General features: G+C 38.1%; 1 protein-coding gene across 2 annotated transcripts in view; it reads right to left on the bottom strand.

Moving 5' to 3' along the window:
• LOC147054750 (leucine-rich repeat and fibronectin type III domain-containing protein 1-like protein) overlaps positions 1 to 25,839 on the bottom strand; it is a 91,058-nt gene that overhangs the window by 18,111 nt on the left and 47,108 nt on the right. For both annotated transcript variants that reach the window (XR_015066744.1, XM_085917030.1), the window contains exons 2-7: positions 14,217 to 14,433; positions 13,941 to 14,092; positions 12,820 to 13,073; positions 12,439 to 12,682; positions 12,181 to 12,338; positions 10,391 to 10,777 (exon numbers count right to left, since the gene is read on the bottom strand). Coding sequence is in view for 1 of the 2 variants with exons in the window: in XM_085917030.1 (XP_085773156.1) it covers positions 10,391 to 10,777; positions 12,181 to 12,338; positions 12,439 to 12,682; positions 12,820 to 13,073; positions 13,941 to 14,092; positions 14,217 to 14,415 (1,394 nt within the window). In the remaining variant the exon portion in view is untranslated. The remainder of the gene's footprint in view (positions 1 to 10,390; positions 10,778 to 12,180; positions 12,339 to 12,438; positions 12,683 to 12,819; positions 13,074 to 13,940; positions 14,093 to 14,216; positions 14,434 to 25,839) is intronic.

The following is a 25,839-nucleotide window of genomic DNA, read 5'->3' as shown; positions in this document are numbered from 1 at the left end:
AATCACTACACTGTAACCTTGTGCAAAATTGTCTCATTCTTGGAATAACGACGTCATTAGAGAAGCCAGTCTGACAAAAACAATGTGATGTGTTACCTGGCGTTGTCGTTAGGACACTTCGTAGCAACAATGGACAATGGTTGTTTTTGGTGCCCTTGCCATTTAGTAGCAGCTTCTTGAAGAAACAATGAAACTTTTTATAGTCTTGGTGTACTATTTTGTCTTCCAAGGATTTTGTAAAACTACATCTACAGCATAAACTACAGCCATTTGCCTTTTTGGACAATCGAAATTGAGTCCCTTCTGTACTTCGTAGATGCCTCAACTAATGGCAGAGGTAGGAATTTATTTATGTTTGGCCCTACTCAGAATCGGTAAAGAGTCATAATGCAGATAAAAATAATATTGTTTTCTAACAGTGGTGTTCTCATTGGCCAGGTTGCATTTTTCAACAATCAATGTGTGTTTTGATACTATCTCTGTAAATATTTGAAATCAATTCTGGACTTATAAACATTGGAACGTTGGACAACTTGAATACATATTACGTGGAAGTGAGCAGATATCACACATCACATAAATCCTCCCAATAGAGTCTTTGTTATGCAAAGACTGGCTTTGTTTACCAACGGGGATGTGCAGTGTTGGTGCCGGAGCACCTGCCTATTTCCCCTAAATGCCCAAAGTCCGTACGAGTAAAAGGTAATAAATTGCCTTCTGGCAATACTGTAATTTAATGTGAGACATCTTTGGGAAAAAAAATTGGGCAAGATAAAATTAATGAAGGAATCAAAGCTTTAAGTGTTAAAAGCGAGTCTGTGAATGAGAGAGAGGAGGGGCTGAGGTAAGAGGAACAAGGCGAGTCTGCCTGAGTTCCCTCAATAGGATTCTACTTCTGAAAGAACTTCATCATTCATCATGAACAAGAACCTTAAGTTTTGTTTTCGAACCCCGGACACTTGATTATTTGAATTTCTTATTGCGATACATAAACCACATCCAGGACATCCAATACGAAAGTGCAGCATAGCCACTTTAATGTCATAATTGCAACCAATATTGAAGCAATTTCTGCTCCTCTACCTCAGTCGTTTTGCACCCATCTTCCTCTACACGTCCACTTCACTTTGTGAGTAATTCTTTCCACAGCTTGCTTTAAGAAACAGAAGGGCACATTGCTAATTCTGCGACCTTGAAACACCAGACGGTAGAAAATGTGAGTTGCTTATAAATATATCGACATATTTTGTCAAGCTAGATGTACAAGGACCACATCTCTCCCCTCACTCTGAGAACATGGATAAACCACTATAATTACCGTGATTTGATTTAAGAATAATCAAATAGCCAATCTCTAGGGTGATCACAGTTAAACCGTGCTCCTAGAAGCTGGTGTTAAATCTCATAAAATCCCACAGCTGCGCAGCCAAACATAACAGCTCACTTTTCCAAACGAACATATACCTTGTATTTGTGTCTGTTCATGCCTGGCCGTGTGTAATTTGGCCTCCATGAGTGGACGCTCCTGGACCAGCTTTAATAGGTTAGATTTTCGAAAGCCTCTGCTACACTTACTCCCATTTATCAACGCAATCGATTCACAAACTGTCCATGGCCCATCAAGCATGTAGTGTATAGAGCCAAAGAAAGAAAAAAACTGGCTGCAAGAGAGAGACACAGAGGGGAATGGATTCATTTAAAATGAGGCGTGAACCGAGGGCTCAATGTGTGGAACGGACTTCAATCTAAAACAAATGCAGACAGATTATATGTGAATCTGGATTGAAATCTGGAGCATTAGAATGACAAAAAATAGGAAAAGGATGGATTAGCATTTTGTAGAATGAGCAGTGTTGACATTAGGGAGAGTGTATTTAGTTCAGATGGTAGATTAAAGTCTAATTTTACATCAATCTAAATGGGCCATAGGGGGAGAGAGTGAGGCCGATGCTTGTTAATGTCTTAAAAGTCTTGTGAAGGCTGCAAAAGACATTTGAGTTTAAATTGCACTCGATCGACAATGCAAGTTTATTGGAGCTCAAGAAAAGCATGTGTTTCACTCAATAGATTGTCAAGTAGATTAGTCAGGCCTGTTTAAGGTTGTAGTTTCAATGTACCTCTAGTCATGCGGCTGGAATTCAATAAACCTTTTATAGGTGTCCTCCTAAATAACCACCTGTGTTAAAAGTGACATATTATGCTTTCCATATGTACTGTATTAGTTGTCAAAATTACAATCCCTGTTGAAGTTTCACATTCATTCATTCATTCATTCATTCATTCATTCATTCATTCATTCATTCATTCATTCATTCATTCAATCGTCAGTTCTATGAAGTGTTGACATTGAAAAGACCCCAATTTCATTAGGATGTGAGAGCAATGTTGGGAATCTTTTTTTTTTTTTTATCACTTAGGGTAAATTGCTTCACCACAATGCTTGATTGGTCTCAATCAGCAAATGGACAAACCTAACATTGGTAACATTGGTTCGCTGTCAAAGTAAAATACCTAATGATATTAAAGGAATCAATATGGCATACGATAGTTGAGAATAAATACACACTTATTTGCCATGTTATTCAACTGGCGCCGGGCTTCAAGAGGTCAGTGCAAATGCTTTTGGTGCAGTGTAGATTAGTTTTAATGCTAGATAGGCTAAAGATATGGACGATTAATCAAAATGAAAGTGAAAATCATTGGAAACTACATCTGGTTTTCACATACAATCAAAGATGTGTACAGTAAGGCTAAAATCCTGTCATGTTAAGGTGAGAAACCTTCCTGAATTTCAATTACCGAGTTGCTCGCTCTGTAGATTGGTGTACTGTTGGCATCATTTTGTTCAAAGCTTTCTATTCTTTAATTAATAATCCCTTCCAACTCACACGCACAAGGGTGTTTTTGTTCTATTTGTGTCTTGCTAATCTGGGTCAAACAGAGTGTCATTTGTGTCCCAGTAAGGCCCTGCAGTAAAAGGAGAAAATAGATGGACACACGCAGGATTAGAAACTGGCTAATCTTACATTCCCTAGCAGTAGGGCTGGAGCCTGGAATTTCACAGACATATTTTTCATGTTACTGTGACAGAGTGACTGTCAGTAAGTTGTTTTAGCTGATCTACACTTACTTTAAATAGTAAATGTGCAAATTTTTCAAAAGTTTCCACATGCTCATGCTGGGAGATTAAGAAGTTTTTAAAGTTAGGGATTCCTCATCCTTTTGTGATTGGAGAGACACGCATTCAATGTGATTAATTTAAAAGCATTATATCTTCTATGTATGCAGAGGTGAAAAATGTACATGTTAGGTAGTACAGAAATGTGAATATAAATTGGTGTTAAGTACAGCAGATATGTTAGCAATACAGAAAAAGAGTTATCATTGTAGTTAGGACTACAATTAAATCACAGCATGGCCACATTTTTTGCACTCAACATCGTTAACACAAATTCTTGAACTTTTGCCACATTTTATGTCATGCTCTCAATGGAGCTTAAAGAAATGGTTGTCCTGTGCTTCTTTAAAGTAAGCACAAAATGGAGCAAGGGCCCAATGCTTAAAAATGTTTGTCAATAAATTTATGGGAATATTAAAAGACACTATGTATGTACATGATTGCAGTGAACAGCACGATGAATTAAAATAGAACAAACAAAGACTCGTACTATTTCCAAGAATATTTTGTAAGCTAATTTAGTTTTTTCTGCTTTGCTTCTGAATGTCATTAAGTTATTTGTAAATACTTGTAGTCGAATGTGTCTGAACTGTGTGAAGCACTGTGAGTTGCCTTGTGTATGAAATGTGCTATATAAATAAAATTGCCTTGCCGTGAAGAAACATATGCATTAAGAGTAACTGGAAATATAAGAATTTTTTTAGTTAACCCGTTTTCCACAACTTTATTTTATATATTTAGTCCAGTTTACAATTGTTTTCATTATATTAAATTAGACGTTGCAAATCCAAACAAAGAGGGCAGCTGTCCACGTTAGTTCAAACAATAGCTTCTTGTTATGAGGCAACAGGGTCAAATGGATTAAAAATAATGGGCAACAGTGGAATTGGACTGAAACTGATATAAATAATTAAGGAGCCGTAAAGTAGGGGGTCAAATGCTGTCTCTATGCCCAGTCGCTGTAAATATAATTTTTAACATTTAATTCCATGATTCATGTGAACGAGTTCTTCTGCTGGATGTTCAGATGAACCAATTTCCTACACATGATATATATTTATTTATTTATTTATTTATTTATTTATTTGTTTATTTGTTTATATTTATCTGTTGCAAATAACTGAGATTTTATGTTAAATTGGGACCTGAAATATTGACTGTTTTCATTTTTATTTTTCATAATTTATAAATTATATTTTATTTGTACGATTTCAATCTTGCTCTGTTGGTGTTGTGAGTTTTTATTTTGCAACATTTACTCTCATTAATTTAAAGATGAATGAATATATTAATTAAGGCAATATGTTGTGTATCCCTTTGTGATGTGTCTTTCCTTTGTCTGTTAAGATGTTTGTGAGTCTTGAGGCATTGTCAGCCTTCAAATCTGATTTATACATTTTTTATAAGGCATAGAGTGCTCAATTTAGATGAGCACACACAAAATATTTAATTATTGAATTCTAAGTGCTTTGTACCTACCTGAATGAATGCATTATTGTGTGAATATAGATCATCTATTGGAAACAAGTGAGTTTTCATAAAACATCCAACACACTCATCATTAGCACTGAGAAAGTGCAAACCAGCATTTGTCTCTCAATCGTTTGTGAGCCATTTGTAGACACACATTGACAACTCCTAAATAATTGGTTTGTAATTGATGTAATACATAATTGTGTAATACAATTCATTACAGACATTGAGTTGGTTCAAGGAGCTGATCTATTAAATTCTCTTGTTTTATGTGTGGGACATGCTTCAACCACTTACCAAAGACAGTATGATTTCTTTTAATAGAAAGTCGACACACTACTTAAAAAAGAGACAAGGTAAACGCTTTCAAAAGACAAAACAACTAGTCAATGCAAAAACGTCTACGAATTGAAAATACAGACCGCTAAACATATGATAAGAAAACCATGACAATATAATTTGGGATTATGCATGAAGGCATGTAAATGTGTATTTTCAGAGGAGATCTTGGAATAAGGGCTACAAAAGGCTAGAAAGAAGCAACAAGACAGGAACTGAAGCGCAAGACCATGAATAATAGAGCAATCAAGCACAGGGAGTGACGGGGAATGTTAAAAAAAAAAAGACAGAAAGAGATGCTGAGAGGAACAGTGCAACCAGTGTTGGGTTTCATATCCATACCAACAGGAAAAGAATAGATCTTTCCATGACATACAATCCCTTCCCCAAAGTATATCATCAATATCGCTGCTTGAATCAAGTTTCCTATAACTGGGTGTGGATTCAATTGATAAGACACACGTAAAATTATGTGGTTAACAGTTAAAGTTTGGATTCAGATGCAGTTTCTCAGTTTCCTGAATCCTACTCTTGATGCAAAGTCGTTGGTATTGTGAAAATATTAAATGAACAGAATACTATGTTTTGAAAAAAAATAAAAATAATTCTCCACACTGACCTGGAAAAGGAGCATAAAACATTACTAAATTTATGCATGACAAAGTGATAACTCCCTTTGAAACAGCTTCAGAAAATACCCAACTGTGAATTATTAAGTATGGTATGATTGGTATATAGGCCACAGTATTTTCTGAAATATTTTTTGAACTCAGAAAACCACATGTAAAATCAGAACCGATTTTTATATTTGCTTACATTTCATTGAGAGTTGTAGGAGCTGAGAGAAATCATCAATTATCCCTATTTACCATCCAAGTCCCCTTTAATTCCCAGAACCCTCGCAAATTTAACATCTTCTCCTCCCTTTGTAGATGTTTTTTTAAAATGCATCATCTATCCTTTGATCACATCTCCATCCTCGTCACCTCTCTTCTCCTTCCCTTGCTTCTCTCCTCCATTTTTGCATGGAAAAGCTGAGTTCTGATTCTCTTTAATTATTATTTCCTCCATCCATGAAGATCTGAAGGCTGGGTGGGGGCTGGGTTGTTAGTGGACAGATGAGTAGAGAACTGGAAGGTTAGCGGGGGAGTGGGCATGTCGTCGTATAATTAAACATCGATTTGGGCTGATGATGAAAACAGCAGCAAGATGCCAAACAAGAGGATTATGGGTTGGACAGCCGCCGGCTTTCTGCTTAGTTCAGCAATCCTCCAAGAGCAGAGAGGAAATGTGAAGCACAACAAGGGAGATGAGAGGCCAAAAAGATGCGAACACATGAAACGTAACTTAGTATGGAACACCAACCAGCAAATGAAAGAAGAACACACAAGAAGAACAAGATCTGTGAGTCAGGAAAACTGTTTGAGAGCAAACATTCCATTTTCTAAGTAGGAAGTGGAAGACATAATGAGCACAGGAAACCACACAAGTTTTGCAAAGTAGAAGGAGGGATAGACTAACATACAGACAAAGAGAAAGAAGAAAAAGCCTACATAGGAGAAGTATGACAAATAGGACCAAGCTTTTTGGTGTCTGTGAACTATTGACTCATGCAGTTGCCACAAATACCACACCGTGTGCCCATCCTAGTACAGTTAAGCCTCAATTTTACACGGACTTTGGGGTACAAAATTTGGGAATCATGTAAACCCTGAACGCACGTTGTTTAGAAAGTCCTGAAAGGAGAAAAAGTTTCAGAATCGTGCGTACGAGTGTATCAGAAAGTTGCAGTAGGGAAATAAGTACTAAGATTCACATTTGCATTTGGGGAACAACATCATTCTGGGTGAAAATTAATACAATATAATTCACCATGTAATTATTGTAGTTAACCTGCCTCTGCCGGTGGGTTTGTCCGACTGTGCAAATGTACAACCTTTATTTTATCGCTGCGGTCTTGTCCTTTCGCACTGCAATTTCTACAAAATCATCCATTTAAACTACCACAGAAAAAATGACCAAAGCATGTTAGACAGAAAGTCGCATCGAATTTCAAAGCGTAAAATCAAGGCTTAGCTATAGTTTTGCCAAAGTGTGCACAAAATCAGAAATGCAGCGGCACACCAAGAACATTCAATTAATATAGGCCAGAGCCAAACGGTAAACATGAAGCTTACGTATGTTAGTGTGTTTGTGTGCTAGCAGGAATATAAAAAAGGACACAATAAAACTGTATCTAAAGAGCGGTAGGGTACAGGCCAAGGATAAAATATTGAACGGCTCTCTTATGGACACCACAACATAGACCTCCACCAAGGCCAAACTGTTTACAAGACTGAGCACACATTCAATACAGTAATTCCTTTTTGGTCTGTGGACCACCCCTGTAGAAAATCTTAAGGCAACCTTACTAGTAGTGGCAAAGACTGTGTATCCTTGGCAGAGGTAACAAAACCATGTAGCAAACTAACTTTTTTTTTTTACCAGCAGTCTGTGTAGCTTTGTGAAGCCTCAAATTAGATAAAGGAATTCATGTATATAGAAATATTAAAAGCAAGTTGACTGAATGCCACATTTTAACGGATAAAGTCACACAAACGGGCTATAATTCATATTTTTTCAACATTAACACATGTAAGACATGTCTACAATTCCCTACTGCATACAAATCATCTTATTCCCCCACATAAACCGCAATATGCATACTACTGCTTCATCACCTGCTCCCGACGCTATCCCTTTTGAGACCCAGTTATCACCAACCAGCACACAAACATACACACACACACACACACACACACACACACACACACACACACACACACACACACACACACACACACACACACACACACACACACACACACACACACACACACACACACACATATACATACATAGAGATGTCACTCGTTTTAATTAACATGAATACTCTGGGCAATGAAATGCGGGTGGATTTCATGGAAGACTGCACTGAGCAGCAAATGCGATGCGCACAATCTACCACCGGGAAGTAATGTGAGCAGTCCGAATGAAACCCCTGTGGTCTTGTCTGTAATAAGTGTTGAACATGCTTGCAAGTCAGATGAGGAATATACAGTTCCCAATATATTTTACGTCTTGCCTGTACAGTTTACGGGTCTTTAAGATTTGGACATTAGAGTGACTCAGGAAAGTGTGCACTGTCTCTTAAAAAAAAAGTTTCCAGAACAGAAAATAGGAGCTCCATGGCATACTTTGATTTGAACCTTTTGATATTTGATGTTAATTTCACCTATCATATCAAGAACTGCGATGGAAATGCAATAAATACACAGAGCTACATATTACAGTCCACCTGAACTGCACAGAAATCGTAAAGAGCTATTTTCTATAAATGTACAAAGTGTCTGCACTCCTGACATGCAGTTCTCCAACATTGTTACATGGTAGAGTGCTTTAACACACAACTCAATATTTTCCCAAACTGCTCCTTGTGTGCTAAGTTTTGAAGCAGGAGAACATCGTGGACTTCTACTAGGTGACACCAGTTATGCACAAACACAATACTTATTTGCTCCTTATCTACATCCACCAATGCCTGAAGGTACTGGATAGTCACTAGGGCAACTGCTAGGCCTCATAATTACCTCAGACATCATGTTTTCATAGACCCACCAAGTGAACATTACAATCATCAAAGTGTGTCAATTTCAGAGATAGCCAATGACAGAACTGGATACACGTAAAGAAACATAGACAGAATTTCTAGGAGCAGCTAAAGCCATTGAGGGTCTCCGTTTTGGTGACCACAGTTGAAGAGGTCTGCTTTTTGGAGATGATATGGTTCTGTTGGTCTCATCAAGCCACAATTTTCAATTCGCACTGGAGCGGTTCGCAGTCAAGTGTGAAACGGTTGGGATGAAAATCAACACTTCCAAATCTGAGACCCTGGTACTCAGTCGGAAAAGGGTGGGAAGTGCTCTTTCTAGGTCGGAAATGAGAATGAACAAAAACAAGATTAAATGATTTTGAGATGGAAGAGATTATATCATGATGTGTGTCTCGATTTGTTTCAACAAAAAAAAAACTGCACTCAAAGTGTTTCTGTTCTACGCACCAATCCAGGATACTATTTCCATTATTTTATTGGTTCTTTTATCACAGACAAATTTAACAACTATCCTATTTCCATGTTTTCCTTGTACCATGTACCCTTTCGTTCTGTGCCCTATATTTTCGTCACACTTCTTTTGTCAAAGTGCCTCAGCCCTGCTAATGGATATTGACCAAAGACAGACAGGACGCTGGAAGAACTACACAAGCATGCACATGCACTTATTGTGCATTGCTTTTGATTTTGTTCTCCAAAAAGGCTATGCGGTGACACATCCTGTAATGGACTCTCATTGGTTATGAGCATGATATTACGATAAATCACAAAGATAGCCATGAAATGAATTTAGACTTTAAGGGAAAAAAAATAATCCATACTTTCCACAGAATAGCATCCTATTCACTGATGGTTATCAGCATTTAAATTAAATACACAAATAATAACCAACTATTTTTTGAATGATTAATGGTCATGTTGGTTAGTGTTTTTGTGTGTGTGAAAACGATGCACAGTGTTAGTAAAAAAGAGGATTTTTGCTGGGCCATATTTTTTGTCATTTTTTTGTATATTGTTTAGTTTCCTGCTGACAATGGAAAGAGTAAAGCTGGAAAGATCACTTTTATACAGGATAGAAACATGCATACCCCAGCCTAAATGTGTGCCCACTCACTACATTCACACTAAAATACAGATAACTTTCCATTTGTGGTCTAACCTGACATTGCCCATGTGTTGCTATGGAAACCTGTGAGTATCTCTCTGTACCAAAAACTAACAAGGTTTTTTCAGGATTTCTAAAACATCTGTTAAAAGAGAAGCTCTGCTGTGATCAAAGTAAATATTAATGTAAGTAAAATGAAGTTGAAATGAAGTTAAAATGCCAACGGAATTAAAAAAGGACACATAAAACATAATCTGTAATACTGACAATTAAAAAAAAACAAATCAAGAAAATTAACATTATAGTAACTTGGTGATAAAGCTCGAGAGCTGTGTTGAATTCCGTTCAACTGTCACCCTTCTCGAATTTAGCTTGCTAGATTATCCGTAGCAATGTTCCACTGCAGAACTCTTCATATTTTCAGTTGATTAGACATTTGATCTTGCATGACTGGTTAATCTCCATGTGTATCATCTATCATCTGCTCTCACCACAAGGCAGCAGCAGAACAGAACAGCCGTGATTATCAAACAAGCAAATGAACACAGAAACTCAGCAGCACATATGCAGGCACTTAAGGGATTTTACTAACATGCGTAAAGATTTTACGTAAATAACAATTTAGACATGTAGACAGACCAACCTGTACACCAGAGTGTCATCCCCTGAGCTGTTGTACTGGACCTGAAACATCCTGACGCCTGACATTGTTGTCTGACTGCTCCATCTAATGAGGGCAGAGTTTCCTGTCAGCTCCACCAAGGAAACCCTGCGATCTCCTGTTCTGGTCTCGTTGTTAGGCATCAAGACCTTTGATGAGGTTAGGATGTCAGAAGGAGCTGGTTCTCTGGTCTCTGATGGGTCTCTGCTACGACTTGTGCTGTTTGCCAGATGGGGCATTGGCGTTACAACCAGTTCCACTCTTCCTGTGGATTCACCAGCCGCATTGGAGGCAATACAGGTGAAGTTCCCCGCATCTTTGAGAGAGGTAACGTTGATATCCAAGCTTCCATTTGGGAAAACCAATGTTCTGAAAGAAATCACAAATAAATATTAAAATTGTATTTTGTAAATATTTACCGTATTCTTCGGACTATAAGTCAATTTTTTTTCCATAGTTTGGCTGGGGGGGGGCGACTTATACTCACAAGCGGCTTATATGTGAAATTTTTCACAAATTTTTACTTGACACATCACTTACTAGTATAGTTGATCACTTCACGTGTTATTTTCACTTTAGACCGCACAGGGGCACATTATGGCGGTGGAATAATTGGAGTCTCAATGACAATGAGTTCCATTCACTGACTTCCGGAGTCGGGAGATTTAATGATTTGGAGTGACACAGATTATTTGATAAACTTGTTATTTATGTGATAGAGTAGCAGCGTGTATGTTGTTAGACTTCAGTAGTTTCCGATTGTCTAGGGAGGCCGTGAAGGCAGCAGGGGGGGAGGGGGCGGGAAGGGCGCTTGCGTGTGTCGGCTCATATGTTGAGCTCTTGATTTTTGAAATAAAGAGCCGGTTACCAAACCCACATCTTGCCTGGTACTTTGGTAAAGCTACAATATAGTTATTTACTAGATCTCTGGAATAATTGGGGCCGCAACTGACGACGAGGCTGACGTCAGCAGTGCACGTAGGTCCAGAATCGACAGCTGTTTTTTCTTTTTTTTTGGAGACAGAGGATGAATATTCTGGTGGATTTAATGATTTGGAGTGACACGGATCGTTTGTTAAAATTCTTGTTTATATGACATTTATTTTATATATCTAGTTTGACGTCAGCAGCCCACTTAGTAATTCCGGCGTCAACAGCTGTGTATTTTTCTTTTTTTTTTTGACACAGGATAAATATTCCGATGGATTTCATGATTTAGAGTGTAACGGATGGTTTATTAAAAGTGTTCTTTATATTACATTTATTTGATATACCTAGTCTGATGTCAGCGGCGCACATAGTCTTTCCGGCGTCAACAGCTGTGTGTGTGTGTGTGTGTGTGTGTGTGTGTGTGTGTGTGTGTGTGTGTGCATTTTTTTTATTTATTGACACAAGACGAAGATTCCAGTGGATTTAAAGATTTGGAGGGACACGGATGGTTCGATAAAATTGTTTAGATTATTGTTATTTCATACATAGTTTATATATTGTTATGCAGGCCTGTGGGAAAATGTTGTCAAATAAATTTCCTCCAAAATGTAACTTAAACTCCGGAGCGACTTACATATGTTTTTTTCCTCTATATTGTGCATTTTATGGATGAATCGACTTGTACTCCGGAGCGACTTTTAGTCTGAAAAATACGGTAACCCCGAAAAACACAGTTGGACATTTGGTTGCAATATCTGCCATTTCAACAGCTCTGAATTGAAGTCTTGGTCCAGACATTTCCATTTTTCCATCTTGCATAATTTAGTATATATAGTATATACCTTGTGCCATTTGAGATGAGTCGACCTTCAGGACTTATCCAATGGACTTCTGGTTCTGGATCCCCATTTGCTTTACATTTGAGACTGGCAGGCTGACCCTCCATAGTCAGAGTCTGAGGTGACTTGCGGGTTAATACTGGCGGATCACAAATAAATTCCTAAGAGAAGAAAGCATACATTTAAATCACCCGTTCGATTTCCTCCCTTTTAGTTTTTTAATTTGTCATACATATGTATACGTACGAAAAAAAATCTCACCTCTTCAGGTATTGTCCAGAAGTATTTGGCACTAAGGTCTGGAGGTGAAGCACACGTCTCCAAGTCATCTTCTCGGGTTAACCTCCTCAACCACAGAAGTTCACAATTGCAATGGAGAGGGTTTCCACCAAAACTCAAAACTAAGGATGACAGGGGGCTTCCTCTGGATTTTGCATAAACTGGGATTCTCAGGAACAGAGGGTCAGGAGGAATTTTTTTCAGTTTGTTGGATGTCATATCAAGCCTGTGAAATTAAAGTGAACACCCTTAAAACTGCTGGTTTAAAAATTGGACCAACCCAGGAGGTTCATCCAACTTTGGGTTTTTTGCAAAAAAAATAACAAACATTGTTGAGTTGTTTTGAACAAAAACTGGGATTACCTGGCAAGTTTGTGTAGGTTGGTAAAAACCCCTTGAGGAACATTTTCAATTAGGTTATGATCCATATTTAAGGTATTGACGTTTGTTAGGCGTCCAATAGTGTCCCAAGGAACATTTGCGAGATTATTGTAGCTGAGGTCCAAATCCTCCAGTGTGGACAGGAAGTCATCAAAAGCATGGGGAGATATGAAGTGGAGCTGGTTATTGGCCAGAATTAGATGGCGAAGATTGGTGAGGCCTTTGAAATGATCATCCTAAATGAAGCAAAAATAAATACCTACATGAATAAAATATGTTTAATATCAAACACATCTTCAAAATAATACTAGATTGAGTGGATTTACTTAATTTAGCAAAGCCCTCAATTTGCTCGTTCCTGCTTTAGGGCTTAATACTGATCCTCCTTTAATGCTGACTTCACAACTAAGACTGTGGTAACTTCAGTTAAAACAAACTTGTTCAAACTCCATCAAGCATGAACATTCTTTTTTTTAACATTGGCTTCAGTCCTTTTGCAGGTAAACAATGATTTGGTTCACTTCTGCTCAAGTGTGAAAGCTACACTCACCATCAGTCACAGACAATGATATCATCAGTTTTCTATACCATTCAATAATGTTTTAGGTGACCTGGAGTCTATCCTAGCTGCATCCGAATGAGAGGTGTTTTACATCCAATATCGCCACCAGCAAATTGCAGGGCAAATTTTATAGACAATCAACCACTCATACTCATATTCAGACCTAGAGGGTAATGAACCTTACAGTACATGCATATTTTAGGAATACGAGGCGAAGCTCGCCGAGTACTCGAAGAAAGCACAAAGAGAACATATATGTGAACTCCACACTGTTGGAAATGGAGCTCGGATTTGAATCCCCAACCTTTGAGTTGGATGCATTAACCAAAATAAGCATACTACCACAGGGGACAGAATCTGTTGTGTGACTCAAAGCGCTCCAAGTGCTTTGATCTGGATCAAATCAAAGTGCAAACACAGCCTAAAATTACTGGGTGGGTCACCTTTGGACTAAATTGAACCAATTGTATGTTTGTGACTTCAATATCCAGAATCTAAATGTAATCATTCAAAACAGAATCAACCTATGCTGTGTGTTTACCTTAATAACAGTTAACCTATTTGAGTCTAAATGGAGGGCTCTAAGGCGCCGCAGGTCACTGAAAGCTGACGGGAGTATCTGACTGATGGTATTTCTGGACAAGGTCAGATGCAACAAGCTGGTCATGTTTGCAAAGTCCTTCCTCCGAACAGCTGGAAAAGAGCAGACACAAAATTGATACATACAATGGCTGAAACCCTTAAAAGAAATGTGTTTGTAATTGCTTGTATGGAAATATTTTAATCTGTGGAGTGACTTCACAGGTTGCTTCACTACCTGTGATGAAGTTCTCTTGAAGCCGAAGCTCCACGGTACGTCGGTCTATAGCAACAGGAACAAATAGCAAGCCTGTCTTAGAGCAGAGAATAGCGAGCGATGGCGACAGACTCTGGCACATACAACGTTTTGGACAATGTTGTCCCTTGCATGCTGCCGCCAGCAACAGCAAAGACAACCACAGCCGTTCCATGATCATCCACCAGAAACAAGGCCACTGGAAGAAAGAATGAGATAAGGATACAGAAGTTTATGTTAATAAAAGTAATATAAAACATGGTAGTTAAAAGTACATAATGAGTCACGTAATCAATGGCTTCAGATTTCCAGGGAGAACATTAAGTAGATTATAGAAAGTAGATGAATGGACAAAGTACTGTGTGGGATGGCGTGGGCTCATTATACTGTGAAAGTCTAAGTGTAGCTTGTTTGAGAATTTGGTAGCTGTGCTACCCATCATTAGGCATTCCTGCACATTCAATTGCATAATTTGAAGGGAACGAGGAGAGTCATTTCCATTGGATGGTAAACAAGTCTGCTGTGTTCCCTCCCACAATGGCACACCACGATGTAAACGCCACTTTCTACTTGCGCCCGACACACTTTGACTGTTTTTTTCGTTACTGTTGACTTCCACTGGACCCTTTAACTTTACATTTTCTATGTGAAGGAATTGTATAGTGTGCGGCACGAAGAAGTAGGGATTGCTGTCCAAGTGATGTCTGATACACCAAGCAGCTTGGGGTAGCTAGTGTTGCGTTTTGTTCAAGATATCCATCGTTGAGCAAGGAAAACAAAGATGTGGAGTAATAGTTGGTTCTTTATTTGCAAGATCTTGGGTTGCTTTACGGCAATCAGTACACAATGCACTTCAGCAGATGAAACAACAAGGTCAGATTCCAGAAGGTTTTATACTGTCCGCAAGCAGGAATACGGAAGGGAAGAAAAGGGAGGGGAAAAGAAGGAAAACCATATCCTCATAACAATGTCCTGTTATCTACTGAATGTTTTGTATCAATGTTTCGTGACGTTAATGAGCTAGCTCTGCCTTATGTGTAATGGAGAAGTTACCAAGCTGTGTGCTGTGTCAGTGTTCTGATTGAATAACTATGTGCATAAGTTATTAAAAGTATTTACACATTGATTGACATGATAACATATATAAATTAATAGGAATATGTACACATTGATTGACATAAGTATAACAGTATAAAAAGTATATGCTTGTCTAAACTAACAAACATATGTTGTGACTCTCTCTTCACTAGTTATGTGACAATTTCTATTTTTGTCCTAACTTGAAAATTGTGATGTGTGGGCCCAGACTACATTATGCTGCACAGTTTGAAAGCTTGGCTAATAAAGGACATTGAACGTCAATTCTGTGGGAGGCTTTTCTTCCACATTTCAATAGTCTTGGTGTTTTAATCCAAGAGTTATACACAAAGGTTAACTTTTAATAGATTTCAGTTTAAGAAATAAAAAATAACAATGTTCACTGATATAACTTGAAAATGACAAGACCACAATTTGCCAACAAAACATTCATATTACAAACCACAGCGCTTCAGCGGGAATGCCCTTTAGAGAGAAGAGAAAATCTATTGAATTCTATATTTACAGACAGGAACAGTGCACGGACAAAGCCTGGTTATGTTCTAGGGCTTATGTTTTACTACATCTGGAACAACGTGTACTGAATCAAGCTACAAGGAAATCTCAATGCTACCAAGGCATTCGGAATCAAAAATGTGCCAAATGTCAGAACAGCAGGTGATGAGTCAACAAGATATTCTCAACTTGTCCTCTATGAGCGTTGATCAAAATCTTACAAAACATCTGTGGAATGAGCTGGAGTGTAGAGAAGGCACCAATTCACCTGGGACAGATGTACTATAGGCAATAAACTGTTGACCAGTAGTTGCAAAAGTCTCATTGAAAGTTAAGGAAATTCTTTCATTGAAATCATTGCTTCAAAAGTGAAAACAAAATATTAAGTACCATCATCTTTTTTCCATAAATTGGTTTTCATTCTGTTGGATCAGAATTCAAAAGCATTGCTCATGCCCACTTGCATTATATCATATGTTTTTGAAGATGTCAACAATTTGGCTAGTGGTGTATTGTAAATAGGGGTTATTGAGTATTGGATGTCATTTATTCTCTACATTCAGTATTCTATAGCCTTAGTTAGGATTAAATTCTTGGTTGGAAAATGAGAGCATGTACCGTATTTTTCGGACTAAAAGTCGCTCCGGAATACAAGTCGCTGGATCGCTCTTCCCCCTCCCCCTGCTGCCTTCACGGCCTCGCTAGACAATCGGAAACTACTGAAGTCTAACAACATACACGCTGCTACTCTAAATAAACTATACGTCAAATAATTATAACATAAATACGTTTATCAAATGATCTGTGTCAGTCCAAATCATTAAATCTCCTGACTCCGGAAATCAGTGACTGGAACTCATTGTCAGTGAGGCTCCAATTATTCCACAGCCATAGTGTGATCAAGTAAATTTTTTTGAAAATGTTCACATAAAAGTCGCTCATGAGTATAAGTCGCCCCCCCACCCAAATTATGAAAATAAATGTGATTTATAGTCCAAAAAATACGGTATATGGGTTTTGGGGTGTCTGCCTTCTGGTTTGCCTTGTGCTTCCCTACTTTGCATCACACAATGCAGATAGATAGATGTACAAACTGTATACACCATCTTTCACATCATTAAGTTCACAAAACAAAATAAAAATATATGGTTGTAGAAGACCAATATGCATGGTTGCATTTAGCGTTGAAGCAAATTAAATGTGTTGTCTTCTTCCCTTAATCATCCATCCACAGTCATTCATTCATTATGGGTAATGTCTTGTTGAAGATATAAAAAGATATGGAGCAGAAATTGAAAACGTCATAGACAATGGCAGAAACTAGATGAGTAATGGTTGAAGAAATGGCAATGACATTTAAAAAAAAAAAAGTGATCCTACAGGGGTCGCTGTCAAAACCATTGGTGAAAGGAAAAAAAAAAACTTGGTGGAGGCCTGTATCTTAGCAACAGTCGATGACACATGGATGGTAACAGTGAGGAGGTGGGAAGAGTATGTGTTATGGTTGTGGGGGTGTTGTGAGTGCATGTATGAGGACTGTGAGAAAGTACAAGATTGGTCTGGAGATCTGACAAGTAATGAGTTGCATTGTCGTCATTGGGTGATAAGGGCGAACAGATTCCCCGTCGCGGAGAGTGCAACTACACTCATGTTGTGGAAAGCGTGCTATTCCACAACACAGTGACATAGTGGTCTTTTAGTTTATTTTTGTCCAACAAGACTGGCCCCGCTCTGGCCTATCATCACTCTCACACACACGCAATAAATTCATTTTTACTCTGAAGACATTTGAACAAACCTTTCCGGATTGTAAATGTGCCATTTCTCTCAAATATATACCCCTCAAATGAAAGACAATTTACTGTGGATCATGATGAAATTTAAAGTAGAACCATTCAAGGTAGATAGATAGATAGATAGATAGATAGATAGATAGATAGATAGATAGATAGATAGATAGATAGATAGATAGATAGATAGATAGATGGATGGATGGATGGATGGATGGATGGATGGATGGATGGATGGATGGATGGATGGATGGATGGATGGATGGATGGATGGATGGATGGAGGGAGGGAGGGAGGGAGGGAGGGAGGGAGGGAGGGAGGGAGGGAGGGAGGGAGGGAGGGAGGGAGGGATAGATAGATAGATAGATAGATAGATAGATAGATAGATAGATAGATAGATAGATAGATAGATAGATAGATAGATAGATAGATAGATAGATAGATAGATAGATAGATAGATAGATAGATAGATAGATAGATAGATAGATAGATAGATAGATAGATAGATAGATAGATAGATAGATAGATACTTTACGGATCCCCAGGGGGATAGCAGTCAGATACAAAAACACACAATTCGATGTGATGTGTTGACATTGTTTAAATACAATTCAAATCTTTATTTTTCTGTTTCATCACTACTTTCCAAACAGTTAGATACTCACCAACCCTGCTCATACTGATGGGAATTTATACTATACTTACTTTATACTGACTAATTGACTTTAAATAGTTGTTTCATTTTTTTAAAATGAGCCCAAACATTGACTGTCTGAGCCATTCAACTACAGACTAAAAAGACTTTTGAAGTGGGGGATTTTTGCGAAGGTTTATTTTCTGCTGAGAGTTTAATTTATCTTGGAATGAAATTACAAATTGAAAATTGTAGTGCCACGTTTATATTTTGGTTATTTTAACTCAGTGTATTATATTTTTGTCAAGTCTCTCTCGTTATAACTTCTTTGTTGTGAAAAACCTGTTAAAACCTCATTTTAAATTGCACAATATATCTGTTATGGTTTACCCTGATACATAATTTACTATTGATTGAAGACCCTAATATTACCATTGATTGCAAGGCAGTTGTACTACATTGCCAGTCGGATTTTTCTTTACTTTCATGGTTTTTTATTTTACTTTATTCGACTAGCACAGTTAAAACTTCATTTTTGTAATATTTTGGAAAAGTACTCCTACCACTTGACATTTCAATTAAAATCATTTCATCCACTCCAAGGGACAGTTTAAGAGCTACAGGAATAGCACACGTCCAGAATCATAGAAAAAACATAAAAATAAATAAATAAGTGATGAATGTGATCAAATGCCCAGTTATCGGTAAATGCAAAGTGTGCCCGAGGTAACTCGTCACCAATTCGTATAACATTATAATCAGTGTCCAGGAAAGCGCTGGTTAACAGAATGTGTGCTATGTGTCTGTATTATACAGAGATAACATTTATTTAGTCCATCTTATAGGGCTGATTTGAAGTCACAAAACAGATATTTCCAGAATTATGTTCATGGATGTTGGTGTTTTTTTGCTTTGTTTGTTCATAATCTTGGCTCAGAAAACTATTATGTGGAGTAAGAGGTCATGGTTCTGGCACATTTCCTCTGCTATCCAAACCTCATACCAGCTGGGTGACCAAGCTGGCAGCTCTGATATACACACACAATGGCACAAACAATTCCCCACATAAATGCACAGGGGCTGATAAACAAAGTTGTTCACACAAACCTTCACCTTGACTGTAAAAAAACGCACAACTAGGAGCATGCAGAACCACAAAAATGCTTGTGTGGGGAGAGCTTGTATTGCGTGACTCTTGTTGTTTCACGATGTACCTTTCAAAATAGTCAGCTCGCTTTTGTGCCATTTTCATCCAACACAGTTCTCAGTGCATCATCTTTCAAAAATAGTCCTGCCAGTACAGTAAATAATGAGGTGATTCGAGCACACTGCAACAACGATTGTCAGTCCATGTTCTTTTGCAGGGGTCTCAATCCTTTTATCTTCTATGAGCTACTTGGGAGGGAGGTTGTTGTGTATGTTTCTAAATTAATGAATGTTGGTGTACGGATGTCACAGTGTTGAAAGAGTCTTGGAGCCCTCTCCTAAGACAATTTTCATAAACTGCTGGCCGTTTTATTTACCACGGGAGTTCTCCTCGATCGTAATGGTGGCTGTTTACATTACACCACACGCACATGCAATCAAAGCCAAGAAACTGCTGGTTGACCAGGTAACAGACATGGAGAAAAAAACAACCAAACTCACTGATCATTGTTTTGCGTGATTTCAACAGAGCGAACCTCACACACGAACTCTCCAAATACAGACTGCACATAACGTGTCCCACCAGAGGGACACAGACAGTGGACCACTGCTACTCCGTAATAAAGGACGCATACCGCTGTGCCCCGTGCAGCTTTAGGACTCTCGGACCACTGTCTAGTTCATCTGATCCCAACCTACAGGCAGAAATGAAAAACTTCTAAGCCTGTGGTGAGGACTCTGAGGAAATGGAGAGTGGAGTCAAAGCAGGACCTCCAAGCCAACACCATCGCTCCCGACATCCTCCACCAGAAGTTCATCCAGCTCGCAGTGCCTGCCTCCACCTGTCAGCCGATCACCAACTTCCTGACCAACAGGAGGTAGCAGGTGAGGCTGCGGACCATCACATTCGACACCCGGACCACCATCCACCATCTTCCACCCCTCACCATCCTCAGTAATGCTATTCTCACTACACACACCTTCAAGTTCCTGGGATCTACAATCTCCCAGGACCTGAAATGGATCGGCAACATAGACTGTCCAGAAGCAGGCCCAGCAGAGGTTGTACTTTCTGAGACAGCTCAGGAAGTTCAACTTGGCACAGGAGCTGCTTTAGACCTTCTACACTGCCATCATCCAGTCTATCCTCTGCACCTCCATCACTGTCTGGTTTGGATCGGCCACCAAACAAGACAAGCACAGACTGCAACCGACAATCAGGTCTGCGGAAAGGATAATCAGGACCAATCTCTCATCTAGCCAAGACTTGTATCTGTCCAGGACCAGGAAACATGCAAGTAACATCTCTGCAGACCCTTCTCACCCAGGTCACAGTCTGTTCAAACTACTCCCCTTCGGACGGTGTTACAGAGCGCTGGACGCCAAAACCAGCAGACACAGACACAGCTTCTTCCCCCAGGCTCACACCACTCATAGAGACTCAGAGACATCACTGTGCAATAACATCCTGCGCTCGCCACTTAAATGTAGTTAGTTACCTGAATGTTGTCAGTCACATAAATGTTGTACAGAGGCTGAGATCAACCGGAGTCAAATTCCCTGTTTGGCATGCACAAACTTGGTCAATAAAGATGATTCTGATTCTGATCTGATACTCCAAGCTGTTTATTGTGAGAACTTTTTATTGTTTTTTTTTCTTCACAAAATAAAATATAGAGTGCTATTTTTCTTCATTGAAATCCACATTTCAACACATTTTGTTGTTTTACCATTCGTTTTACAATTGCATTACCATTGATTTCAATGGGGTTGAGTCTTAAGTTATGAATGTGATCACAAAACTAAACTCTATATCAAGGACCCTCTGTGTATTAAAAAATAATTTCATTTTTAATAATTTTTAAGAATTTTGTACACACATAGGGGCTTTTTTTTTAATACTTTTTGATAAAAAAAAAAAAGCCTTCACAAAATCCCAAATATGTAGCTAAAACAAACAATACAAATAGACCTGAATGTAGATTGATTAAGGATTATTGTTAAAACCAATCATTTATTGCTTTATGTGGTGGTCAGTTTTGATATTATCAGAGCACACCACACACAAAACCTCCAATAGTATCTTTATGAATGGGGTCTGTAACAGATAAACAATCTTTTAAGAAATTCATGTGTGTACCACATGTTAGCTTTTTTTTCCCCTGCATGCCACAAAATATTTGTTTTGTCTGTGTGCTAATGGGCTATCTCTATACTTGTTTTCCTCGACACATGGTGATGTTATAAATACTAAACTGTTGGTGGTGCATGTTTAACCTACACACTGCTCTTGAAAAGCAGCCAAGTGCCCTGCTAAAGCCAAGTGGCAAAAGACTATAATAATAGTTTGGAAAATTCATGCGGAAAATTTAAATTGGCCTGCTACCTAGCTGGAAGGACTTCAGCTTTGGAGAGTGTCAAGGTTCAAGTGACACTGCGGACAAAATGTAAAAATGATAACTTGGTGTTGGAGGAATGCTTGTCTGCTTCCTGGCTACTCTCATTGTACTCTTGAGCAAGGCACTTTTACTAACCCACCAGCACTGTTTTCACCGTGACATCACTTTCCATGCCTGTATGTGTGAAATTTAATTCCACGTGGGTGGTATGTAACAAAAAATATACAGAGAGCAGAGTATACATTTAATTTCTCGTAGAGGGTATACAATCAGTACAGTTAATTATATTGAATTACATTGAATTAAATAACCCTTAGTATCGCATTTGTGGTTCTTTTGGTGAGGAGGCCACAGTTCTATTATCTGTGAAGCTTCTTCTTTGATTTTTTACTGATTACCCCAGTGATTAAAGGGACGGTCAACCCCAAAATCTTCTCTGAAATAATGTTATGTGCAGCCTAGCTAGTCAAAACATCGTGTTCTGATTAATGTTCTGATTGGGGTTGACTTCCTCTTTAATGAGTTATTGTCTTTGACTCTAAATGTGGTTTACCAAATGTAGTCATGAATTTTAAAATAACTAAATAACAATCAGGAAATATTTAGTATCTTACAAATGTTGTCATCTCATGACATGGGCCCTTTTTAATTAAGAGCACAGTCACACCTAACTTACATTTTTAGAAGGATTGGAAGAAAATGTAGTGGTGCACACTGTAAATCACAATACAGCTGAGTTGAATTGCCGATGTCCAGTCCATTTTTTTGACTGGGCTATGTCATTCAAATGTTCTGTGTTCTTTGTGTTTTTTTTAACGTCTGTGTTTTTTTCCTCCTTCTATATTTCTTTAAGGGCTACCACAGCTCAAGTTCATGACAGCTTTGAGAGAAATATTATTTCTGAAATGACATCAAGTGGAAGGAAAATCCCAGTCACCTAAATCAACCCCGTCACCTAAATCATCCCCGTCACCTAAATCATCCCCGTCACCTAATCCCAGCCATAACCTTTTCAAAATCTGACGTGAAGAGAATGGTTGGAGACCAGAATAGCCAATTTCAAGAAAAAAACAGATGACAATGTTTTTGTTGTTGTTGTTGTTGAGTTGAGGCGGTTAGAAATTCAGAAGTTATTACTCAACTAGGGATGCTGCAGGATGAAAAAAAAAATCCATGTTCTGTGATTAATAAAGATTGAGAATATTGGATTAATTTTAGTTTGTATAGTTGGCTTTTTGTGGAATAATTGAGCCTCTAGCTCCAGGATTTTTTACCCCGGCTCTACGATGTAATCTTGAGCTCGCAGTTTTGTGTATTATGGGGGATAATAATCTGACAACTCATCATCACTTTGCATTGGTGGTTCTTCCTTTCCATGGTCCCATTGCCTCTGATAGGAATTTTGTGGCATAGATTTACCAGGCGCAGTCCAAACAGCCCAAACAGTTTGTGATGTTTGTGTAAGGAGTAAGGAGATGTGGCAATACAAACAAACCATATGGAACATCACAGGTTAAACCACAACACACAAAATGAGGCATTTATGATGAGACGGAATTGCAGCCTGGAAAAGAGAGCACATTGCTTTTCGTTGAGTGCTACAGGCAGGCACAAGGAAGAAAATGGGGAGTTAAATGGTACCAGTGGCATCACGAGGCTTTATCAACTGTGGGTGGGGAGTAGGGCCCCCAGGAGATCATCTCTCTCTGCCCCCCCCCCTCTCTTTCTCTCTCTCTCTCTCTCTCTCTCTCTCTCTGTATCGGATTGATACTAAAATGTGCTGTATCATATAACACTACACCTTATTGAGTGTCTGATTTCATACAGCTTTTAACATTAATCGCATATGACGTATATGTAAAAAAAATTAAGACACATTACTGGTCTGCTAAACTCTATAATACCAACTTGTTTAGACTGTGCTTACAGGTTTACACTTTATTTTGACAATGTAATTTAAAGCAAAGGTTTCTATCATGACCACCACAGACCACAACATAAACAGCAATTTGTTAATTTGTTTCACCATAGTCAGTCATTCAAAGTGAGCCAGCCAAATAAGTACGGGAATTGAAGAAGACAAAGGAATCTGAACTCAATTAATTTAGATTTAGAAACTACTGTCACTATCACTTCTGAAAATTCAAAAGAATGTTTGCAACTGTGTGTTTGTGTATACACTTTTGAATATTGTGTCCTTGAAGAGTAAAAACTTGTGACCGTGAAGCATATTGATGTCTATCTTTTAAAGATTATTTTTCTTATCACACCTACATGCTCAAAAAGCATCAAATTAGCTGAGAGATTTTGAGTACCGGTCTTGGGATCATCTTTGGTGGAGTTTGTATGTTCTCCTGGCATATCCCCAGGTTTGAGCACACCCTCTCATGTTGTGTAAGCTTGTGCCCTATGATTAACTCCCAACCAGTTGGGGGGTATGCCTCAACTCTTGCTCACATGTTTTTGGGAACAAGTGGTTTAGAAATCAGTAATTGATTATTAGGATAAGGCGAACATTTTCAACAGCTATGAAAACACATTCCGCTTTTAATGGCAATGTGGATGAATCACCAGGAAGAGATTTTTTTAAGTTTCATCTTGACCTTCTTGGGTCTGCAATTTCATGAAGTGTTTTGAAGGTTTAGGTGTGACTGATGTGTTTAATTTTGCAGAAAGCAACAGTGAGCTGTTCAGTGATTATGTAGGAGTAATGATGTTATATAAAAATGAAAGAGGGAGTAATGAATTTAAAAGTGAAAATGAAATATGTAACTGTAATAAGGAAATTGAGAACTAATAATGGAGGGCAAAAGAAAGGAGGAAAAAAGGTCAGATAACTGTCATTTGTTAATTATACTTGTACCATGAGAATACAATTTGTTTTACAAATAATGTCTCTTTTAATACAACAGTACCACTCGAGAGCTGTGTAATGAAAGTGAAGCTGTTTGGGGATAAAATGTATGCTGTAACATGGCTGACAGGCACATTTCTCATCCGAACAGGTGTGTCTGTTTGATAAATATCGCCAAGCGCACAAGAGTTGAAAGCAGGGCACGTAGTAAATTTCAGCCACATATGCATGCAAGTTGATGCATGTAATTATTATCACAGGAATCAGTTATAATGTCAAAATACTATAGGGGTGCTGTAAAGGAAAATATGCATCCTTGTCTTGGGCATAATTCCATTTCATGAATATATGCATGATTTGGGAGGTGACACCAAGTATTGGCGTGAGTTTCGATTTTGTATTAGAGGAGAATGATTTATGGTTGCAATGTTAGGTCCTGAACATGGCTACCTTCAAATTCTTATCTTAAAGGCCAAAGTGACCAACTATTTTTATATGTTTGAGTTAAACTGAATTAGGTTTTGGGCAAAATGACACGATGCACAATAAAAACAACATTTTGCTCGTAGTAATGTGACATTGATCAATGTTGTGTTTTGCATTTCCGGCATGCCAAGTAGCAAAAACTCCCCCCGCTGCAACTTAGTCCCGTGATTTAAAATATTTCAACTGCCGCTGCTTTTTGTGTTGGTATGTCGTCACTTAATGTAGTTTATCTTGAGACTTCCTAAGGTAAACGAGATGATAGGAATATTGCTCTTAGTTTGTGAAATGGAATATTTTTTTTCTCTTATACAGCACCATATATCGTCAGACAACATGTGCTGACATAAACACAAATAGGCCAGCTCCTTCCTTTAATTTCCTGCTCAAGAACGGGAGCACAAATAAATACTGTATCCGTTTATTTCCCCAAAAAGCACTTTTAGATGATACTTTCCTTAGCACATTGCATGTTATGTTTATACATTTCAAATGAATAATCTATTATGCTATGACATTAAATAAATGAAAATAGACTGCTTTAAAAATTCACAATGCTAAAAACAAAGGGAATTTTAAATATGGTCACATAGAGAAGAATAATTATAGATGTAAATGTAGATGTAATTTTGCTTGACAATCTATTATACTGTTATCTAAATGAAGTATATTTGTGTAACAGTTGTGGCAGGTACTTGCTCTGATG

The sequence above is a fragment of the Syngnathus leptorhynchus genome, chromosome 7 (assembly GCF_054491065.1).
Source record: "Syngnathus leptorhynchus isolate UIUO chromosome 7, UIUO_Slep, whole genome shotgun sequence".
Taxonomy (NCBI): domain Eukaryota; kingdom Metazoa; phylum Chordata; class Actinopteri; order Syngnathiformes; family Syngnathidae; genus Syngnathus; species Syngnathus leptorhynchus.
Note: the sequence above shows the minus strand (reverse complement) of the source record. Positions and strands in the feature narration are given on the sequence as shown.